Source organism: Carettochelys insculpta, chromosome 3, assembly GCF_033958435.1.
Source record: "Carettochelys insculpta isolate YL-2023 chromosome 3, ASM3395843v1, whole genome shotgun sequence".
NCBI classification, from domain to species: Eukaryota; Metazoa; Chordata; order Testudines; family Carettochelyidae; genus Carettochelys; species Carettochelys insculpta.
This window is the reverse complement of record NC_134139.1, coordinates 193,158,331-193,176,006: the sequence shown is the minus strand read 5'-3', so window position 1 is coordinate 193,176,006 and position 17,676 is coordinate 193,158,331. Positions and strand designations below refer to the sequence as shown.

Sequence of the window (17,676 nt, the reverse complement as noted above, 5' to 3'; positions counted from 1 at the left end):
TTGGCGTGTGTTTGGACAGACTCATAAAAATGTGGAAGGAAAGATGCAACAAACAAGTTGTACAGTTAAAAAAAAATTCAATTCAGGAACAATTGTTGGTACTTACAGTGTGCTTTTGTTTCAAGGAAGTTTAAGTAGTTATTTGCACTTTACAGAACCCCTCCCTCATGGGAAACAGCTGTTATTATCCCCATTTTACAGAAAGGCAAACTGAGGCATTCAGCCTGTCTATGGCTTGCCCTGATATCATGCAGTAAAGTAGTGATTAGACTCCAAGAATCCTGCCTCTCCCAATCCCACATTGCAAATCACGGCACTCAAACCTTCAGGAACTAAAGTTCAGTAGGATGTACAAGGGCTTTAAAAAGAGCCTCCCATTAGAAAATATTACACCCCTAAATATGTACAATGAAGACAAAAAAAAAAACAACCCAAAACCATATTTGATACATCTGCTTTTCCCCCAGTCACTTTCACTAGTATTATCATGTACTTGTTTTTTCCCCCAGTAGAAAATGCTGCGGTGCTGTTAATCCAATCTTAATGGTTTTTCTCACCTGCAGAACTGCCTGGAGTGGTTCATGTTGGGACCTGCTTTAATATTGCCTTTCCCTGGGTCATAGATGGTAGTTGCTCTTGCATAAGCTCCTCCAAGAATAAAGATGAACCCATTGAGAGTGACTGCAGGAGCATATTTGTTATCTGTCAATGGAAAGCAACACTGAGATCAGTTTGTAGACTCAGGTTTGGAGTTGTTTTTGTTTATCCATTCCTTTTATTTATAGGTAAGTCATGTTTCTCTCACCCCTCAAAGGCCACAGAAAGGAAAATGAGGATTTTTTTTTAATTTGTGTTCTTTTCTTCTAAACCTCTCAGAGGCATTTTTAAAGTTCATCATAAGTCCTTCATTCCACAGTACACCCCACGCCCTGCGTTCTAAAGAGGTACCATTCTAACTATCCTCTCCAAACCCACTTTGAAAGCTCTGTTGTTGTATCTAAAAATAATACGTGAAGTTGTTGCAGAGTTTAGAACTGTTGCAAATCTTGACTCACAGACTTTCCATTCGGGAGCAGTGGTTCAGTGCAGACGAACCCTAAAGCAAAGAATCATGCTTCTTAATATTAAAAATTGATGAGCTTAGTATGCCTATTTTGCTTGTGGTTGGGTCCACATACATGCAAACATATTTTCTAGGGCCTCATATTTCTTTCTTAATCTTTCCTGCTAATGTACGTAAAGCATGATCTGTGGCTGCCAGTGACTTCAGCTGGAGTCGTGAGTGCTCAGCATTTCTGACATATTGGGCCCCAAATGTTCTAAACTAATTTCTATTACCATTTTGAGGGAATGCTTTAACACGGAGAAGTTATCAGAGGATAGCAGATAAATTTAACCATATATATAAAACATATAATATGTGAAATTTAGCTGGCAGACTTATTCCATATACCATAGTATATGCTTATAAATTGGGAAACTTTAACCACGCTAGTTGGTATTTCTCAAGCACAGTGTTTGTCTCAGACTATTTTTTTCAAATATTTCCACTGAAATGATCCATCAGTTTCCAAGAACAAGACTGTTGTTCTGCACATATTAAAACATTTCTCAAATCGTGCTTTGAGGAGTTCTAGCACTTCTGTGCTTTGGAGCCAGGATGTGAAATTTGGCAGGCGGCAGTCTTTACATCACGGACAACATTTTCGTTATTCCAGTGAAAAGGTCTCCAAATTCATCTGGGTTATAAGCCTCTGAAAAATCTCAGTTCACACATGCTTAGTAGAGGAGTGTAAGAATTTGGCAGCAAAAGTCTGAAGATTCATTTTGCACTATGGTGATTTGATAGGGACAGTCTGACTATTTGGGGCATGGTCTTTTAAAAGCTGAAGAAGCTCAGATGGTAGAGGACTGTACTAAGGACCTGTTGATCCCAGCTCCACATGAGAAGCCAATAGGGCTCCAAGTGATGGGATTTTTTTTTTATTTTCATTTTTAACTTCTTTTAAACCCAGAATGTTATATACAAAACAGACCTCCACAATAGGTTAAAAGGCATTATGCAGGTTGATGCACTCAAAGATTAGGAAATGCCAGAATTAAGGTTGCCAGATAAGCCTTAATATATGGAGAACCTGGAGAGGGTATGGAGCAAAGCAACTAAAATGATTAAAGATCTAGAAAATATGTACTATGAGAGAAGATTAAAAGAATTGGATTTGTTTAGTTTGGAAAAGAGAAGTCTGAGAGTGGACAAGATAGCAGCTTTCAAGTTCCTAAAAGGGTGTTTCAAGGAGGAGGAAGAAAACTGTTCTCCTTTGCCTCTGACAGGACAAGATGCAATGGGTTTAAATTGCAGCAAGAGAGGTGTAGGTTGGATATGAGGAAAAAAATCCTAAGTACTGGAATAAATTGCTTAGGGTGGTTGTGGAATCTCTATCACTGGAGATATGTAAGAACAGGCTGGATAAGTACCTCACCGGGATGATATAGATGGTGCTTGGCCCTTTCGTGATGTGCTTGGCAAAAATGGGCATTTTTCCCATTTTCTCCTGTGAAGCTGAGCACCTAGACCACTTTACAGAAAGAAAGACTGCATCTCCTCTTCAGACTTTGCCAAACGACAACTGTAGCAGTTCCTGCATGAAGCTACAAAAGCCCTATGTTTGAGTCTGTGGGTCGGTGGTTACATAAACAGCAATGCAAACACCAGCCTTTGGGAAATATGGTCACCCTAGGAGGGACTAAAAGAGAACAGAGTTGTTCTTCCAACAAAGAACCCTTTAAGTAATCATTTGAGGACATCTGGACACTGTCATAAAATCTAAATTGGAAACTATCCAGTATTTCATGGAAAGCTTTTGCAATAGAAAGTTATTTGAGATATAAATGCAAAAAAAAAAGTTAGAAAGTAATTAAAATGGTAGCGAAAAAATCCTGTTTTATTGTTCCCCGCTATCCTTTTGCTGAGAACTATCTTTCAGAGTGGGAGTACTCTCTGCATAACTCCACCTGCTGCAATTGCTGCTCTTTAAAACAAAAAAAGGAGAGGGGAGGAGGAAGTTGAATCTCTTGGCAATAAACTGTTCCAGCATGTGGTTCGTAGGCACTTGGTAGGCAGGTGCACTTCTTGGGTGGCTGAAAATGCAGCCTACCTGTGACACAGACAATAACCTCACAGTTACAATATGCTCCCTCTGTTGTGGCTTATGGCTCCAACATCACATTAATAAACCATTTATTCAGTAAGGCAGAATTCAGAAATGTCCTGCTGCACTCTCAGTAACTGCTGGAAGATCTTATGTTGCATTCCAACCCTGTGGTTGGTGACAGCCTGAAATGGTATTAAAATGAAAGCAAGAAATGAGCCCCATTGTAAACATCTCATTGAAATCACACCAGCCAAATCATTTTTTTAAAGAAAAGTGCTGGCATGCCATTAGTATGACTGTATTCAGATCTTATTACTACCGAACAGTCTGCTGAACTCCTTATTGGGTATGCTTATGTAGCAGACTGAAAAACAAGTTAATGGAAACCAAAGATGCATTTGAAATGGTGGGTCTCTACCTCTGCCTGCCAATGCAATGCAGAAAACCTCAGGACTTGTGTAGCAAATCAACATACAGACATGGGATAAGATGACATCCCTCAACAGCTCACAGACTGCAGTCTGATTCTTAACATAGCTCATGAGGGCTGAACGACAAATATTGTAATTAGCAGCCCGTTCTCAGCTCTCAGACATTTGGCAAGCAGCTGCGGCAGCTCTTTGAAGCCAATGTTCTTGTGGGACTAGGAGGGATGGAGGCACTGGGAATGAGTATTACACTGCTGATCAAGCACACGCCCAGACTTGGATCAATGGAGAGTGCACCAGTGGCAACAGCGCAGAAAATCTAAAGAGGAGGGGTCAGCAAATCTAGGGGCAAACCGCAGAGGTAGGAAACACATACTCCAAGCTCATCTAAACCAACCAGCTACCTGACATTCCTCCCCGTCTAATATAGGAGGTCTGCTTACTATATAGTAGGTCATAACATTCTGTAATTTCAGAGGACATGTCCTACACCAGAGGCACTTAAATGAATCCTTCTCAAAAGGCCCAGAAATCTCTTGTCTTCAGTCACAATCATACCTATTGCAGGAAATTATTCCCCTATTTTTTAAAAGCAAGAAACTCTACCTGACAGTTTTCTCGGTTCTGGACACCACCCTAACCAATACAATACTCAAGGACTGGCTGGAGTTAGAGTCCAGCAACAAAACAGGTCATGAGGCTGGAGGGACTGACTTGTGAAGAGAGACTCAAAAAGCTGAAATGTTAGGAGTTTTGGTAAGAAAAGACCATAAAACATATTTATACTTTCAGCACCCAGGAGGGAGAGGACTTGATCCATTGGAGTGAAGACAGTAAAGATGTGGCAAAATCGATCTCTTTGGACTTGGACGTCAACCTCAATATGTGGAGTAAGTAATGTCAGTGCCAGCCAGTAGAGCCCCGATCTACACCAGGAAACAAAGTCAATCCTGATATGTCAATTCTAGCTTCTGTTGTGGCTAGAATTATGTATCTGGATCGACTTCGATCCCGAGTGTATACCAGGCCTTTAAGTGGTGCCTGTGGATTACAGGTAGGTGAATTGATGAGAAAGAAAGCTGATCTCTAGTTTTAGCACAGTTTCCCAAGGGAAGTGGTAGAAGACCCATTGCTTGTTATGTTTAAAATTAAGCTGGATGAATTCCTAGAAAAGGTGCTGTCTGGAACAGTCCAGCTCTGACAGATGGACAGACTACACAAGTCTGCTGCACAACCTTCTTGTCTCTACTTTTTCTGGTTCTGAATGTCTAAAAGAAAATCACAGGAATTTGTTACTCCTTGAAATTAAATGAGCCAAAATCTGTCCTGGAATTATGAAGTAGAAATGTATAAACATGCTTAATAGTCTCTTCAAAGTATTCATTACAGCCTTAGTGCTCGGACTGAACACTCAGACTGGGCCTATAATTAGCTGGCTGATTCTCTCAGACATTCCTATGAAGCAGACATAAATGCCTCAGAGACCTGGCCTCAGATCTTTCCCTAGTATCTAAATGCCAGTTTACTATGCTCTCTGTCAGCATATTCCTGAAAGCAGTGATACCCACCAAGGGAGAAAAGGATGCCAAGCACATCTTTGGCCTACATGCAAATGGCTCTAGTGTCTGTCTGCCCTTTCTAAGGTGAAAGGGTGAACAACATCAACCTGCATACCAGAGATCCTCTTGAGACAGTCAGACACAAATTGAAATTATAGCTGGTGTTCTCCTCAGGCGCTGTATGTATTTCCGTATCCAGCCTTACTGAAAGGACTCTAACAGAGCATTGATATGTGTACCAAGAGAAAGGTTGTATGACAACACATCAATGAGGAACTGGTAGAGACTTGTGCAAGCCCCTGGCTAGCAGAGACAGCCTCTGGGATCCGCAGAAGCAAAGTTGAGGCTTCCATTCTAGTAAAGAAAAGCAAGTTGCTAACCCTTTTCTTGCCAAATGGGAACTGACACAAACCGACACAACCAGAGGAAGTTGGCAGGTGCAGCATGAGAAGGCTGAAGGGTAGAATGTGTACATGGGGGCAAGATCCTGCCAAACACTGTATGTGTGGCAACCAGGCAAAGCACTGACCTTAGGCATAGCCATAGACGGCTCTCACATTCCCTCCCTCAAATGGTTAGGCCAGCTCTGCTTAGAATGCAGTGATCATGGCAATGAGAATCTGATACTGGAGCAGCAGGATGGAATCACTTGATAGAACTTGACTGGAAATAACAGGGCTGGCTCATCTTGTTGACAGCTTCAGCCTCTCAGCGGCTGGGACAAAAATGACAGGTTGCACCATGTATTTCCTGGGCAGCGACTACTGGCTTATCCCCTTCTGTGCTTCTATGCACCTGCTCCCACAAGTGCTGTCAGAAGCACATGGGAGACATAAGATGTAGATCTGTGACATCATCAGACAGACTTCAGCAAAAAAAGTAAGCCAAACTGCTGCTGCTGCACAGAATGGCAGTCCTGCAGCCCCCCTCCCAGGGCTTGGCTGCCCCATCCGAATAGTGTGCATCTTGAAGGAGCAGGAAGCCCTGTTCTCTCACTCAAGAGCCAGAGAAGGTCCATCCCTACACACCAGTCCAAGTAGAACTTCTGCTCTCAGGGGCGCTCCACCAGGGAGGTAGACAGAGAAGCAGAGTCTGGACACTTGTCAGAAGTGAGTTCTAAAGTAAATACCCCTTGCCACCATATGAGGGGGTGAGATGAAGACAAGGGAGGAACCTAATGATCCAGAGAGGGCCACGGTATGAGAAATTAGATTTAGACTAGATACCAGAAATGTTCCTGGGTCCCTGACCCGTGCTTCCTCACAACACTCATCCGATTTTAACATCTAGTTGTGGTGAAGAGTAAATAAAACTCCTATTTGCATATAAACTGTGAGGGCATCTGAAAATGGAAAACCCACACAGAAACATTCATCAAACCATATAGTTGAGTTAATATAGGCAACTGTTTGTTTGATATTGCATAAAGGGTACATCTTAGTGCCCTAGCATTCGACACAGACTGAACTAAAACGAAAAGTGACAGGATAATTACCCGTATTTACAAGCATTGACTTCAGCGTGTCTGCCGTGGTCTTGTTGAAAAAAAAAAAAAAGACTTAGGAAACTGTGTATGAAATACAGTTTTTGCAGTGCTGTGAGGACAGCACAGCAAGAAATCAAAACGTAAGCAGTTGCCAGTATAAATGCTTGGTTGATTTTGTGGCACTACAGTTACCAAAAGGGTTACTAAGCTTATTAGAGATTAGGAAGAAGAGATGTGAGACTGCTTAACTGCAGAGCCCTTCTGATCAACATCCGTTCAAGCCCGCGAAGGGTAAGTGTACTTTGCAGTTAAAAACCTGTGGCTGGCCCAGGCAACTTATTGGACTCATAGGGCTCGGGTTAAGGGAGCTAGTTAATTGCGGTACAGAGGCTCAAGCTCAGGCAGGCGGCAGCGCTCCAAGACCCTGCGAGGTGGGAGGATCACAAAGCTCACACTGCAATCCTCCCTGAATACATACATCACAATTGAATGGCCTGTAGCCCGAGCCCTAGTCAGTGGGCACAGGTCAGCCACAGAGTGTCTAACTGCAATGCAGACAAAGCCTCACAGGCTGGCGAGCATCAAATAGTTATTACTGCCTGATCACTGTTTTTTGACCTTTGGGAAACATATTTTAGACCTAGTGTAGAAGAGTCCCATTTGGTACACTTACTGTCAGGCTCAGAGAGGACTGGGATGGACCTACTATCTTATTCCTAGGAGGAATTTAAGCGGCATACATTGGTGGCAGATTGGCTGGGCTGTGCGAAGGAGCTCACATTAGTGCTGCCTATGCCATCTATGGAGAGAGGACTTTGGTCTCCAGCTTGTTTCACTAGCACTGAGATAATTTTAAACAAATGACCCCCTATAATCCCAACACTCATGCCAAGCTTGGCTTGGGAAGGGTAGCACATGAGTTCCTGGAAGAGACAGGCTTAGGCGTATGAGCTACCTTATGTCGTACTTGTCCATCCTGCATTCTCATCACTGATTACCTAAGAACCACAAGCTGGTTTTAAACTAGTATTACTGGTTGTGAAAAAGCCCTTTACAGGGTTAGCCCTGGTTACAGTCAAGAGCTGCTTGGAGTGCTGGGAAACAGATTTAAAAAGCCCACGGTCTCCTCTATGCTCAACATGTTATCACATTTTTAATATGGGCATGCCATATGATCTTCATTAGAATTAATCCCATTTTGCATTTTATAGAAAGACTACCAAGTCCCATTCCCTCTGTCATTGTTTTTTGCTTTGTTCTGAAGGGTTCATCACATTGAACATTCATCACGTCATTTTGCTATACAGTGTCCCTTGAGGTTTAGTGGGAGGGCAGTTTACCAATATGGTTCCTGGTCCCACTTCTTTGCAGCTGAGAAAAATAAAGCGTATGTTCGACAGTCTCAGGGCCTTTGGTTAAAATAAAGGATGGAGTCCCTGTCAGAAATGTCTTCCACTAAGGGTGAATTTTTTTCAGTGTCTACATTAAATGACTTTATAAATTAGCAAATAAATTGGCAGTATTTATTTCCCAATAAGATCATAGCATGTTACACTTTCAGAGTATTGTTAACTCACTACTTATATTTTCTCAAATAAAGCACACATACCACCCACCACCTCCCTCGATGATTTTGATGTATTTTTCTATTTTTGGTTGGGAAATAAAACAAATTATTTGAAAAGGTATGATGTGCCCTTTGTGGGATATTTTTGGATGATTTTTCTAAGCATGCATGGCCTTGACACCTGCTAGACAATATAATGAGTCCAGGGAATGAATTCTCAGCTACTGTGGCACTTGTACTATTTCAGTAAGGAAAAAGAATTTTTTTTGCATAATACATTCATTTTTGGCAGTATGCTGTAAGCACAGAGAAACCTCATAATGTCACTCAGTCGATTAGAGAAACAGCAGCCGTTGTGTCCATGAGATGGAAAAAGCCAGGAAATAGGTTTGTTAGCATTGCTGTAATACAGAAACATGATTACTGGTGGTTGACACCCTCCTGCTGGGTGCTTCATGCTCCATCATATGCATGTCTTGTTACGTTAGACTGGAAACAAAGAAAAGCCAGGGAAAAGGAAAAGAGCAGTACTATATCCACAAGGAAAACTAAAAACATGGATTTTGTAGGTGAAAACTGACTGCTTAAGACTTGCTTCTTCCACGATGCCTGAAGTAGGGATGAAATAAATTATTATTAATAATATAAAGGCCCTCAATTTCTGCCAGCAGACATGCACAAAGCTGCCAAAGTCTTGACAACTGAGCTGCTTGGCACCTAACTCCTTGCTCCAGGGATTATGTATCAATTGAAAGGCTCTAGCCATTAGACGCTTTTGAAAATTTTAGTCCTCCTGTCTTCCTACTTGTTCCATAAAGCATGCAGCGCTCTCTTGGGCACTGTACATATAACTAATAAAAACCGTGCTGGAGTTTCATAGTCCTCCTGTCTTGTGGATTTCCTATCCTGAAGGGTGAATTCCACTCAACATCTATGAGTTCTTGCAAAAAAAGATCTTTACTTCCTTTTGGGGTAAGAGGGATTTCAACAATAGAAATAATAATCTATTAAGTTCGTGGCACTGTTTTAGGCATGAAGTGATGATGGATAGCACAATGATCTTTTAGTGCACTGTGTTGCTTTCCTTTCCATCCTACTTTGAACTCACCCATTCTAGCTAAATAAGAAGAGAGTGTTAACGAGTGTCATTTGCCTTGAGTAAGAGATCCAGACCATTGCATCGCCAGGATAATATATTGCACACTGCTGCCAATTCCGCCTGACATTGCTATTACAAACACTTTTTTGCCAACTTTTTATTAAAGACATATTCACATTCAGGCTCTTTGATTTACTTAGTATTTGGCCAGACAGTCATACCACGATATTTATTTTCTTTCTACTTCGTGAACTGCTGATCACTTACCAATCATTGGAGACTCTATAAAACTCCATGCATTAGTCTGAGGGACATATGACTGCAGAACTCCTGCAGCACGACCAGCTTCATTGACTCCGCCAAATACGTAAATCTTGCCACCACAAACAGTAGCAGCTGCAGAATGCACGGCCTTTGGCAGAGGAGCTATTGTCTCCCACTGATTGGTGATTGTGTCATACCTAAAACAAAAGCATAGGAGTAAGTCCAGATATTACAGTGATGGTTATGTTGTAAATTACTGACTCACCGAGAGATAGTCAGACAGATAAACAGACCTGAAAACATATCTCTTAACACCAAAGCAAGCCAAGTGTTTTGGTAAATAATGCAATTAATGTCTCTTTCTATCCTTTAAAGAAGATAACGATAAAGGCGCAGAGAAAATTAAATCTATGTACTTCATATGCCTCTCCAGCCTAATTATAGCTTGGGCTAAAGAAATTCAGGACACCTTTGTCAAGATGACTTCCACTAATTAATTTCTATTAATTGAAATACAGTAAGATTATTCTTCCAAATCAGTGTGGTGATATCCAATAGCAACCATAAGCAGGGAATTATTAAAATACTTAAATTGTTTCGCTTGTGAAGCTCATCTCATCATCAGACATAATGCAACATGATAGCTCTTTTTACTCCAGTTAACTAGCCATTAATGCACATTTTGTGCACGTGTAAATTGCCTCCATTTAATTGTCGCTGTATGTATCAAGCTGCGACTATACTTCATTGCAGGATATTGCAAATGTTAATGGGGATTTTGCAACTGGAATAAGATTTCCTCATTGCATCCATTTTTAACATGTAGCACAACAGAAAAAATATGCATTAGAGCACTAAATTAGTTTTAAGGTCATCAGTATCTGATTTAATTAAGCCATTGACCATAAGGATGTGCAGTTAATAAACAAAGGATTAAGATTCATTTTAGACAAAGTCACAAGATCAGGCATCTATTTTTAAAAGTAACGTGGCAGTGATCCAAATAGCTCTGGGAAAATGAGCCTTGGAGACAGCAGAAAACAACATGGTTCAATATTTCCATGTAATGGCACATTCAGTCAAATAGCAGTTGACTAAATAGTAGTAACTCGGAACAATTGATAACAAACGCACAAATCTTCAACACCCTTTTAGAGCTTTGGCTCCTGATAATAGGTTGGGTACTTACAACAGGCAAATACTTCAGATTCCTGGTCTTCAGAGTCTCTTTCTGAAACTGACATCTTTATTCCTGGTGATAGTCTCCCTTTGTGACACACGGGGCCAACAGCATTGCTGGGCCCCTTGACAAAGTGTCGGGAGGCGGCTCTGTGCTCCTGGAAGAGGTGGGGTCTTGGGTAGAAAGGCTGGGGCTTGGGGCTGCTGCCCCCACCTCACCAGCCCTTATTGCCACCCAGAATGCACCACTTGGTACTCTGGCAGTGATTGAAAGGGCCTGGGACTCCGATCACCACTGCTCCTGTAGTAGTAGTGGTGGTGACAGGGAGCCCTGGCCCTGGGGCAATTGCCTTCTTTGCCCTGCTCTGTCAGCAGGCCTAGTTACACATGGCTCAGTCTGCCAGGATATCCCTACACTACCTAACGGAGTGAGCCTCCCAGCCTGAGCCCACCGCAGACTTGTACTGGTCAAGCTTCCACCAGTGAGCTAAAACTAGCTGTGTGGAGACCTTGCTTGCGCAGCTGCTTGAACTCAGGCTGCAGTGGTGGTGTGGATTTGAGAACCTGAGCTCCAGCCTGAGCTGAAATATCAGAGTGGCATCTGCACTGCTATTTTTAATGTTGTAGTGCAAGTCCCACCCACACAAGTCTGTAGATCTGGGCAGGGAGGCCAGCTTCCAGACACAGCAATACCCCTAGTGACCAAAAGTGGAACCACACGCACTTGGGATAAATGACAGGCAATAGTGCTAGGAGAATAAAATCACGTACTGACAGGAACAGATTTTTTAGTATCAGTAACATTTCACTAATAATAAGTGATGGCTGTTGTTTAATTAATAAAGATGAAAAACCTAAATGGAAGTACATTTTAATCAAATAAAGTCAGGGATTTTTCTATATAATAAAGAACACCGAGAAGTACGTTCTCTAAAGGTTTTTGCTACCTCTAACCTCTTCCTTAAGAACCTAAAGTAACAGAAAAAAACTGAATTATTAAGAAAAGAAACAGAAAAAAATATCAAATCATATGGAGCAGGTCTACACCAGGGAGTTTTGTCAACAGAAGGGGCCTTCTGTCCACATAACTCAGGGAGCGTCCTTTCCGCTTTATGGCACCAGAGGGCAGTGCAGTCTGGCGGTCCTCTGTTGACAGAGCAAGTTGTGTGTAGATGCAATCTGTTGACAGAGATTCTGTCGGGATTATCCTGTCGACAATAGCGTCTGTCGACAGATGCTTCTAGTGTAGACATAGCCATGGTGACAGGCACTAGATTTAATGGTTTTTGTCAAGTGACTATTAGCTCTTGTACTCTTTGGCCAACATATCCCACATCTCATCTTCTCACATGATACAGCCATTGCTTCATGCAGTGTTGTTTTAGCTGTATTGACCCCACATTATTAGAGAGACAAAGTTGGTGACATCGTAATATCTTTTACTGGACTGTTGGTGAGAGAGACAAGCTTTTGAGCAACACAGAGATCTTCCTTAGGTCTGGGAAAGGTACTCAGGTGCTGCAGCTTAAAATAAACTCAAACAGATTGTTTAGCATAAATGATAAGCACATACTCTAAGGCTGTTTCTATTCTAGCCAAAAACTTCGAAATGGCCATGCAAATGGCCATGTCGAAGTTTACTAATGAAGCGCTGAAATACATATTTAGTGGCTCATTAGCATGCGGGCGGCCGCGGTGCTTCGAAATTGATGTGGCTTGCCGCCACGCAGCTCATCCAGATGGGGCTCCTTTTTGAAAGGAACCCGGCTACTTTGAAGTCCCCTTACTCCTATGAGCAGATGGGAATAAGGGGACTTCGAAGTAGGCGGGGTCCTTTCGAAAAGGAGCCCCGTCGGGACGAGCTGTGTGGCGGCGAGCCACATCAATTTCAAAGTGCCGGGGCCGCCTGCATGCTAATGAGGCGCTGAATATGTATTTCAGGGCTTCATTAGTAAACTTCGAAATAGCCATTTGCATGGCCATTTCAAAGTTTTTGGCTAGTGCAGACACGGCTTAACAGACCATTCAAAGTAAAGTGGCCAATTATGACCCAAAATAATGAGTTCAGTGGCACTTTAAAGACTAACAATTTTATTATGGTTTACAGCTTTGTGAGTTGAAACTCATGAAAGCTTATGTCATAATAAAGTTGATGTGCTTAAGGTGCCACCGGACTCTTAGTGGTTTTGGCTGAAATAGACTTACTCAGCTACCTCTGAAACCTGTCATTATGACCCAGCCATCTTACAGGATACTCCCTTGGCTTTTCTCTGACAGAGGCTACCAGCATCCTGGGTCATTTCATGGTGTACCCTCTCAGCCTTTGTTTCCTTCTCTGCTCCCCTGACCCTTGTCCACCTGAGCATTCTTCTTTTGGCAGTGTAAAGTCACGGTGATGCTCGCTTATTTACTGGCCAACAATTTGCCCCTTAACTTTTGTTTGCACTATTATTTTAACCCATCTCCAGAAAGAGACACATTCTTGGTTTTAAAGGCTTCAAGTGATACAGAATCCACCATGTCCTTAAGTAATTCACGCCCTGGTTAATTAGCCTTACTGTAAAATTATATGCCTCATTTCATTAGTCTCAATTTCTCTAGCTGCAGCTTCTAACCACTGGATCTCATGCCTTTTTCTGCTAGATAAAAGAGCTGTCTACTGTCAAATCTCTCTTATCCAGGTAGCACAGACACTTATGGAACATAATCATGCCACCTCTTCACCTTGGATAAGCTAACTAGTCTCAGTGTCTTAAGTCTCTCTGTGACATGTTTTCCAAACACTAGATCATTCTGGTTTAGCTTCAGTTAACTCCAAAAGTGTCCACACAGGGATTTGCACCAGATTAACTAAATTGATTTAAAAATAGAATAAAGCTAAACCAGTGCAACTTTCTTGTGCAGAGAAGATTAATAACCACTTCAGCACTTGGCTTTCTGCTCTTTTCTATTTACATTTTTCTTTACATTCTCATTATCACCATCTTTAGCTGCCACTTTTACAATAATGATGAGTCTCTTTTGACAACTTTAATGACTCCACTTTATTCAACTGCTTGCTGCCAAGAGACTTAAAAAAAAAAATCCCATCTTGAACTCTTTGCTTGACTCAGACCTCTCATTTGACTCTGCTATTTACAGCATTAAATTAAGACTTAATGGACTCTGAATCCCATCTACCCAAAGCTGTCCCGCTGCAAAAGTGCTCAAAACATGTCTGGCTCGCCACTCTGCCAATGCTAGCTTCTTCTTCCCCATTTCCCAGCTTGTACATGTCATTCTCTCATGGCAGACATAGCACTGGGAGTCTATTGGCCTCATCTTAGATAAGGGATTAGATCTGCAAAACAAAAATTACCCTCCTTGTTCTGAAAAGTTTGCGTTCTCCAGCTTTCCATGGTAGCACTGATCTTTCTTTCACTTCACTCATCCCATTTAGCATATTTTGTCTTTCTCTTCCTTTTCTCACAATCTCAGCATTAATGGCAAATCACGCTTTTACTCTGCAGTCCTGTCATTTGGAACAGCTATCTGTTTTAGGAATGCTCCATCTATTTTCATATCTAATCTGATAACAGCTCCCCGCCACACCTTTTCCTGAGCCTCTCAATTTTTCTGCTTCTAAAGTTAATCAGAATGACTGATTACTCTAACATATTTACTTTATAAAGTCTTAATGTTATCATTATCTGTTATGTGAGCCTTATAGACCACCAACTCTGTAGACCAGTAATCCTTCTCCATCTTACACATTATTTAACTTTGGAATACAATTTTCAGGAAGGATGCTTTACAAAATAAAGGTTCATTCTGTAATATCGATCTGCACTCCGGATGGCTCACAGGATGTTTAAAATTATATTAATGGTTTTGCCTTTTTCATTTCCTTCTAACTGTTCTGAGGGAACTATTCTTGGACAAGGTTCTAGATGCAGTTTTTTAAAGACATTAATATAACAGTAGGTTCTGATACAGTGGGTAGAGACAATTATAGATTATTTTTATATTTAATTTTTAAACTGTTTTCCATGTGCACATGTAAATTGCAGTAGTCAGTAAATCCTAGATAAAACTAGAGGCCCTGTAAAAGATCATCATGCTTCATCTTTCAAAGACCTTTCAGACACATAATTACTATTAAGTATACAAATCCACATATATTTAGCCATATATATTGTCAGCATATTCAGTTTTGTCAGCTCTCATACATTAGTAAGCCCCATCCATTATTTAGAGACTTAGTTCACAGATACTCTTCATTCTTCCTTCTATAATTTGTACACAAGCCACAGAAGTAGACAGACTAGTATGAAAAATCTCTCATCTAAGCAACTGGGGACTTACATCCTGTTACACACCAAATTGTGAGCAGAGCTTGATTGAGACCCATAGTGCCATTGCTATTTCCTTATAAACCTACTCCAAAAGTGTAACCCAACAATCCAAAGCCACTGCAGATGAGTATATGGCCACGTCTACACAGTCAGCTTCTATTGACAAAACTGGGCTTTTGTCAACAAAACTTGCCAAGCGTCTACACAGTGAAAGAGATCTGTCAAGAGTTTGTTGACAAAACACAGCTGTTCAGCCGGCAGTGTTATACCTCTCCCTGATCAGGTATAGAACCTCTGTCAACAGTGTTTTGTCAACAGAATGCCCATGTAGACATTTCTGTCAGCAGAGAAGGCTTCCAGTTCCCGGGGCAGCCCTGGCTGCAGAGCTTCCGGTCAGCTGTTCTTTTGAGAGAGGGCAGGGCAGCCCAGCTTCTTTCTGTCGACAGAGTGACTTGCTCTTTCAAGCTGCTTTTATGGGTAGATGCGATCTGTCGACAGAGGTAATGCCATGGTTTCTCTGTCAACAGTGTCCTCTGTTGACAGAAGCTGCCCATGTAGATGTAGTCTATGTGCTGAAAACATCCATTTCACAAAGTGAGTTTAGGCTTCAGCTAAGCTGGCACGTGCCATTTATTTCAAAAATTATTATTAATAATAATGCATAAAGCAGATCTATTTGTAGAGTTATTTAGGTTTTAAGAAGGTTGCCCATTATTGTGGTATCTGATTGGTTCTTTGAAGATGTAGTTAAAAGACAACAGATAAAATTTTGGGCCTATTAAAGTCAATAGCAAAGCTCCCAGTGATGGCAGTACCAGTATTTCACCCAAAGGCCAGACTCCACAGAGATTACAGTACAAATAAAGTACTGACAAAAGAGCAGGGAAGGGATGATTCTATAATTTTTTCTATGGACTCCACAGAAACCTGCTCTTAACTGCATTAGTGCATTCCAGATAGCATCTAAGACTAACTTCCCTACATGAATCATACACAGCGCAGATAGCAATAACAATAGTTAAGGGCATGCGACACTTTCCACAGGACCTTTACTTCAGCGATAATAACTTAGCCAAACTTTAACCTTATGTTAAATGGTTAACTGTTTGCCTTAAACTGGAATTCTCTGAAAATTTCAGTCAGAAGAGTTCAACCACTTCTCACAGCGAGATTAAGGAAAATGAGACATTATGTTCCTGTTTAAAAGAATCTTAGTACCATTTTACTGAACTGTTCTACTGCCTTCTTTCTTTTCAGTAAGGACTTACAATTTGGCCGGGGGGTCACCTACGTGTCTGGGAGGTGCCCTTTGCACTCCCATGAAAATCTACCCAACTTTGTCGAAGTTTTGATCTTCTGTTGCCCCTTTTAAGCCCGAGTTGCTAGTCAAAGTTTGAGAGTCTGGGGATGTTCGAGCAGGAAGTAGAAACTGGCAACAGTCAGTCACTTCTTCAATACAGTTTTATTTGTTTACCAAGAATGTACAGAGTTCTGTGTCTGAATTATGAGGGAATCAAGAGCAAAAAGAGCAGCTTCTTAGTTTATAGGACACGAAGTCCCTGTCGCCAACACCAGATCCAAAAGCTTTTATGATAGTGTTTCCAGCGCCTCACTGTGCTGACAGGCACACTTCACTGCTTGGTTTTTTAGCTTTGTTTTCCTCTTGCAGTCTTGTCTGTTTCCACCTTTTTTCTGTATGTCTGTCCTCTCACACACCTGGTCATAACACCCAGCTGAACCCCGGTGATATTTTCTAGAAAGACTTTTTTTTAAGCTGCGGTCTCATAGAATTGTAGGGTTGCAAGAGACCTCAGGAAGTCATCAAGGCCAATCCCCAGCTCAAAACAGGACCAACCCAACTAAATCATCCCAGTCAGGGCTTTGTTAAGTGGGGACTTAAAAACCTCTAGGGATGGAGATTCCACCACTGCACTAGGTAATCTATTCCATTGCTTCATCACCCTCCTAGGGAAACAGTTTTTCCTAATATCTAACCTAGACCTCTTCTAGTAGAACTTGAGATCGTTGCTCCTTGTTCTGTCAACTGTCACCACTGAAAACAGCCTCTTCTCTCCATGCTCTTTGTAATCCCCCTTCAGGTAGTTGAAGGTTGCTATCAAATCCGTCCTCACTCTCTTTGCTGTAGACTTAATAAGCCTAAATACATCACCCTCTCCTCACAAGTCATGTGCTCCAGCCCTCTAATCATTTTTGTTGCCCTCTGTTGGATTCTCTCTAATGTATCCACATTCTCTGTAATTTTTCTCAACTATTTCTAGCAATTATCTTAAATAGAGAACTCATTTAGGTATCAGCTTGAATGAGATTTTAACTCAGACCACATGATTTCATCCAGCTTATAACAGTATCATAAAGCAGACTCACAAAGAGGCACAGATCATCTTAATTCTAGCACTTCCTAAGTTTTGAGTGCTTGACTTTGCAATTGCCAGCATTCTTGTAATGTAGTTATTTGTATGTAATACTATCCAGTCTGGGTGACAATTAAAAGGCATACATGGTCTCCTGTCTTCTGTGAGACTTTATCCTTATGTCCCACCCAAAGAAACCACAGCACAGTCAATGAGCAATATTCAGTACACACAGT

The 17,676-nt window shown here is 41.4% G+C and overlaps 1 protein-coding gene across 3 annotated transcripts in view; it reads right to left on the bottom strand.

The window, feature by feature from the left end:
* Positions 1-17,676, bottom strand: part of KLHL29 (kelch like family member 29) — a 607,456-nt gene that overhangs the window by 22,034 nt on the left and 567,746 nt on the right. For 2 of the 3 annotated variants that reach the window (XM_074991330.1, XM_074991329.1), the window contains 2 exons: positions 9,559-9,752; positions 558-702 (listed from right to left, as the gene is read on the bottom strand). In XM_074991330.1, coding sequence (XP_074847431.1) covers positions 558-702; positions 9,559-9,752 — 339 coding nt within the window. The remainder of the gene's footprint in view (positions 1-557; positions 703-9,558; positions 9,753-17,676) is intronic. The other variant, XM_074991331.1, reaches the window with a different exon arrangement.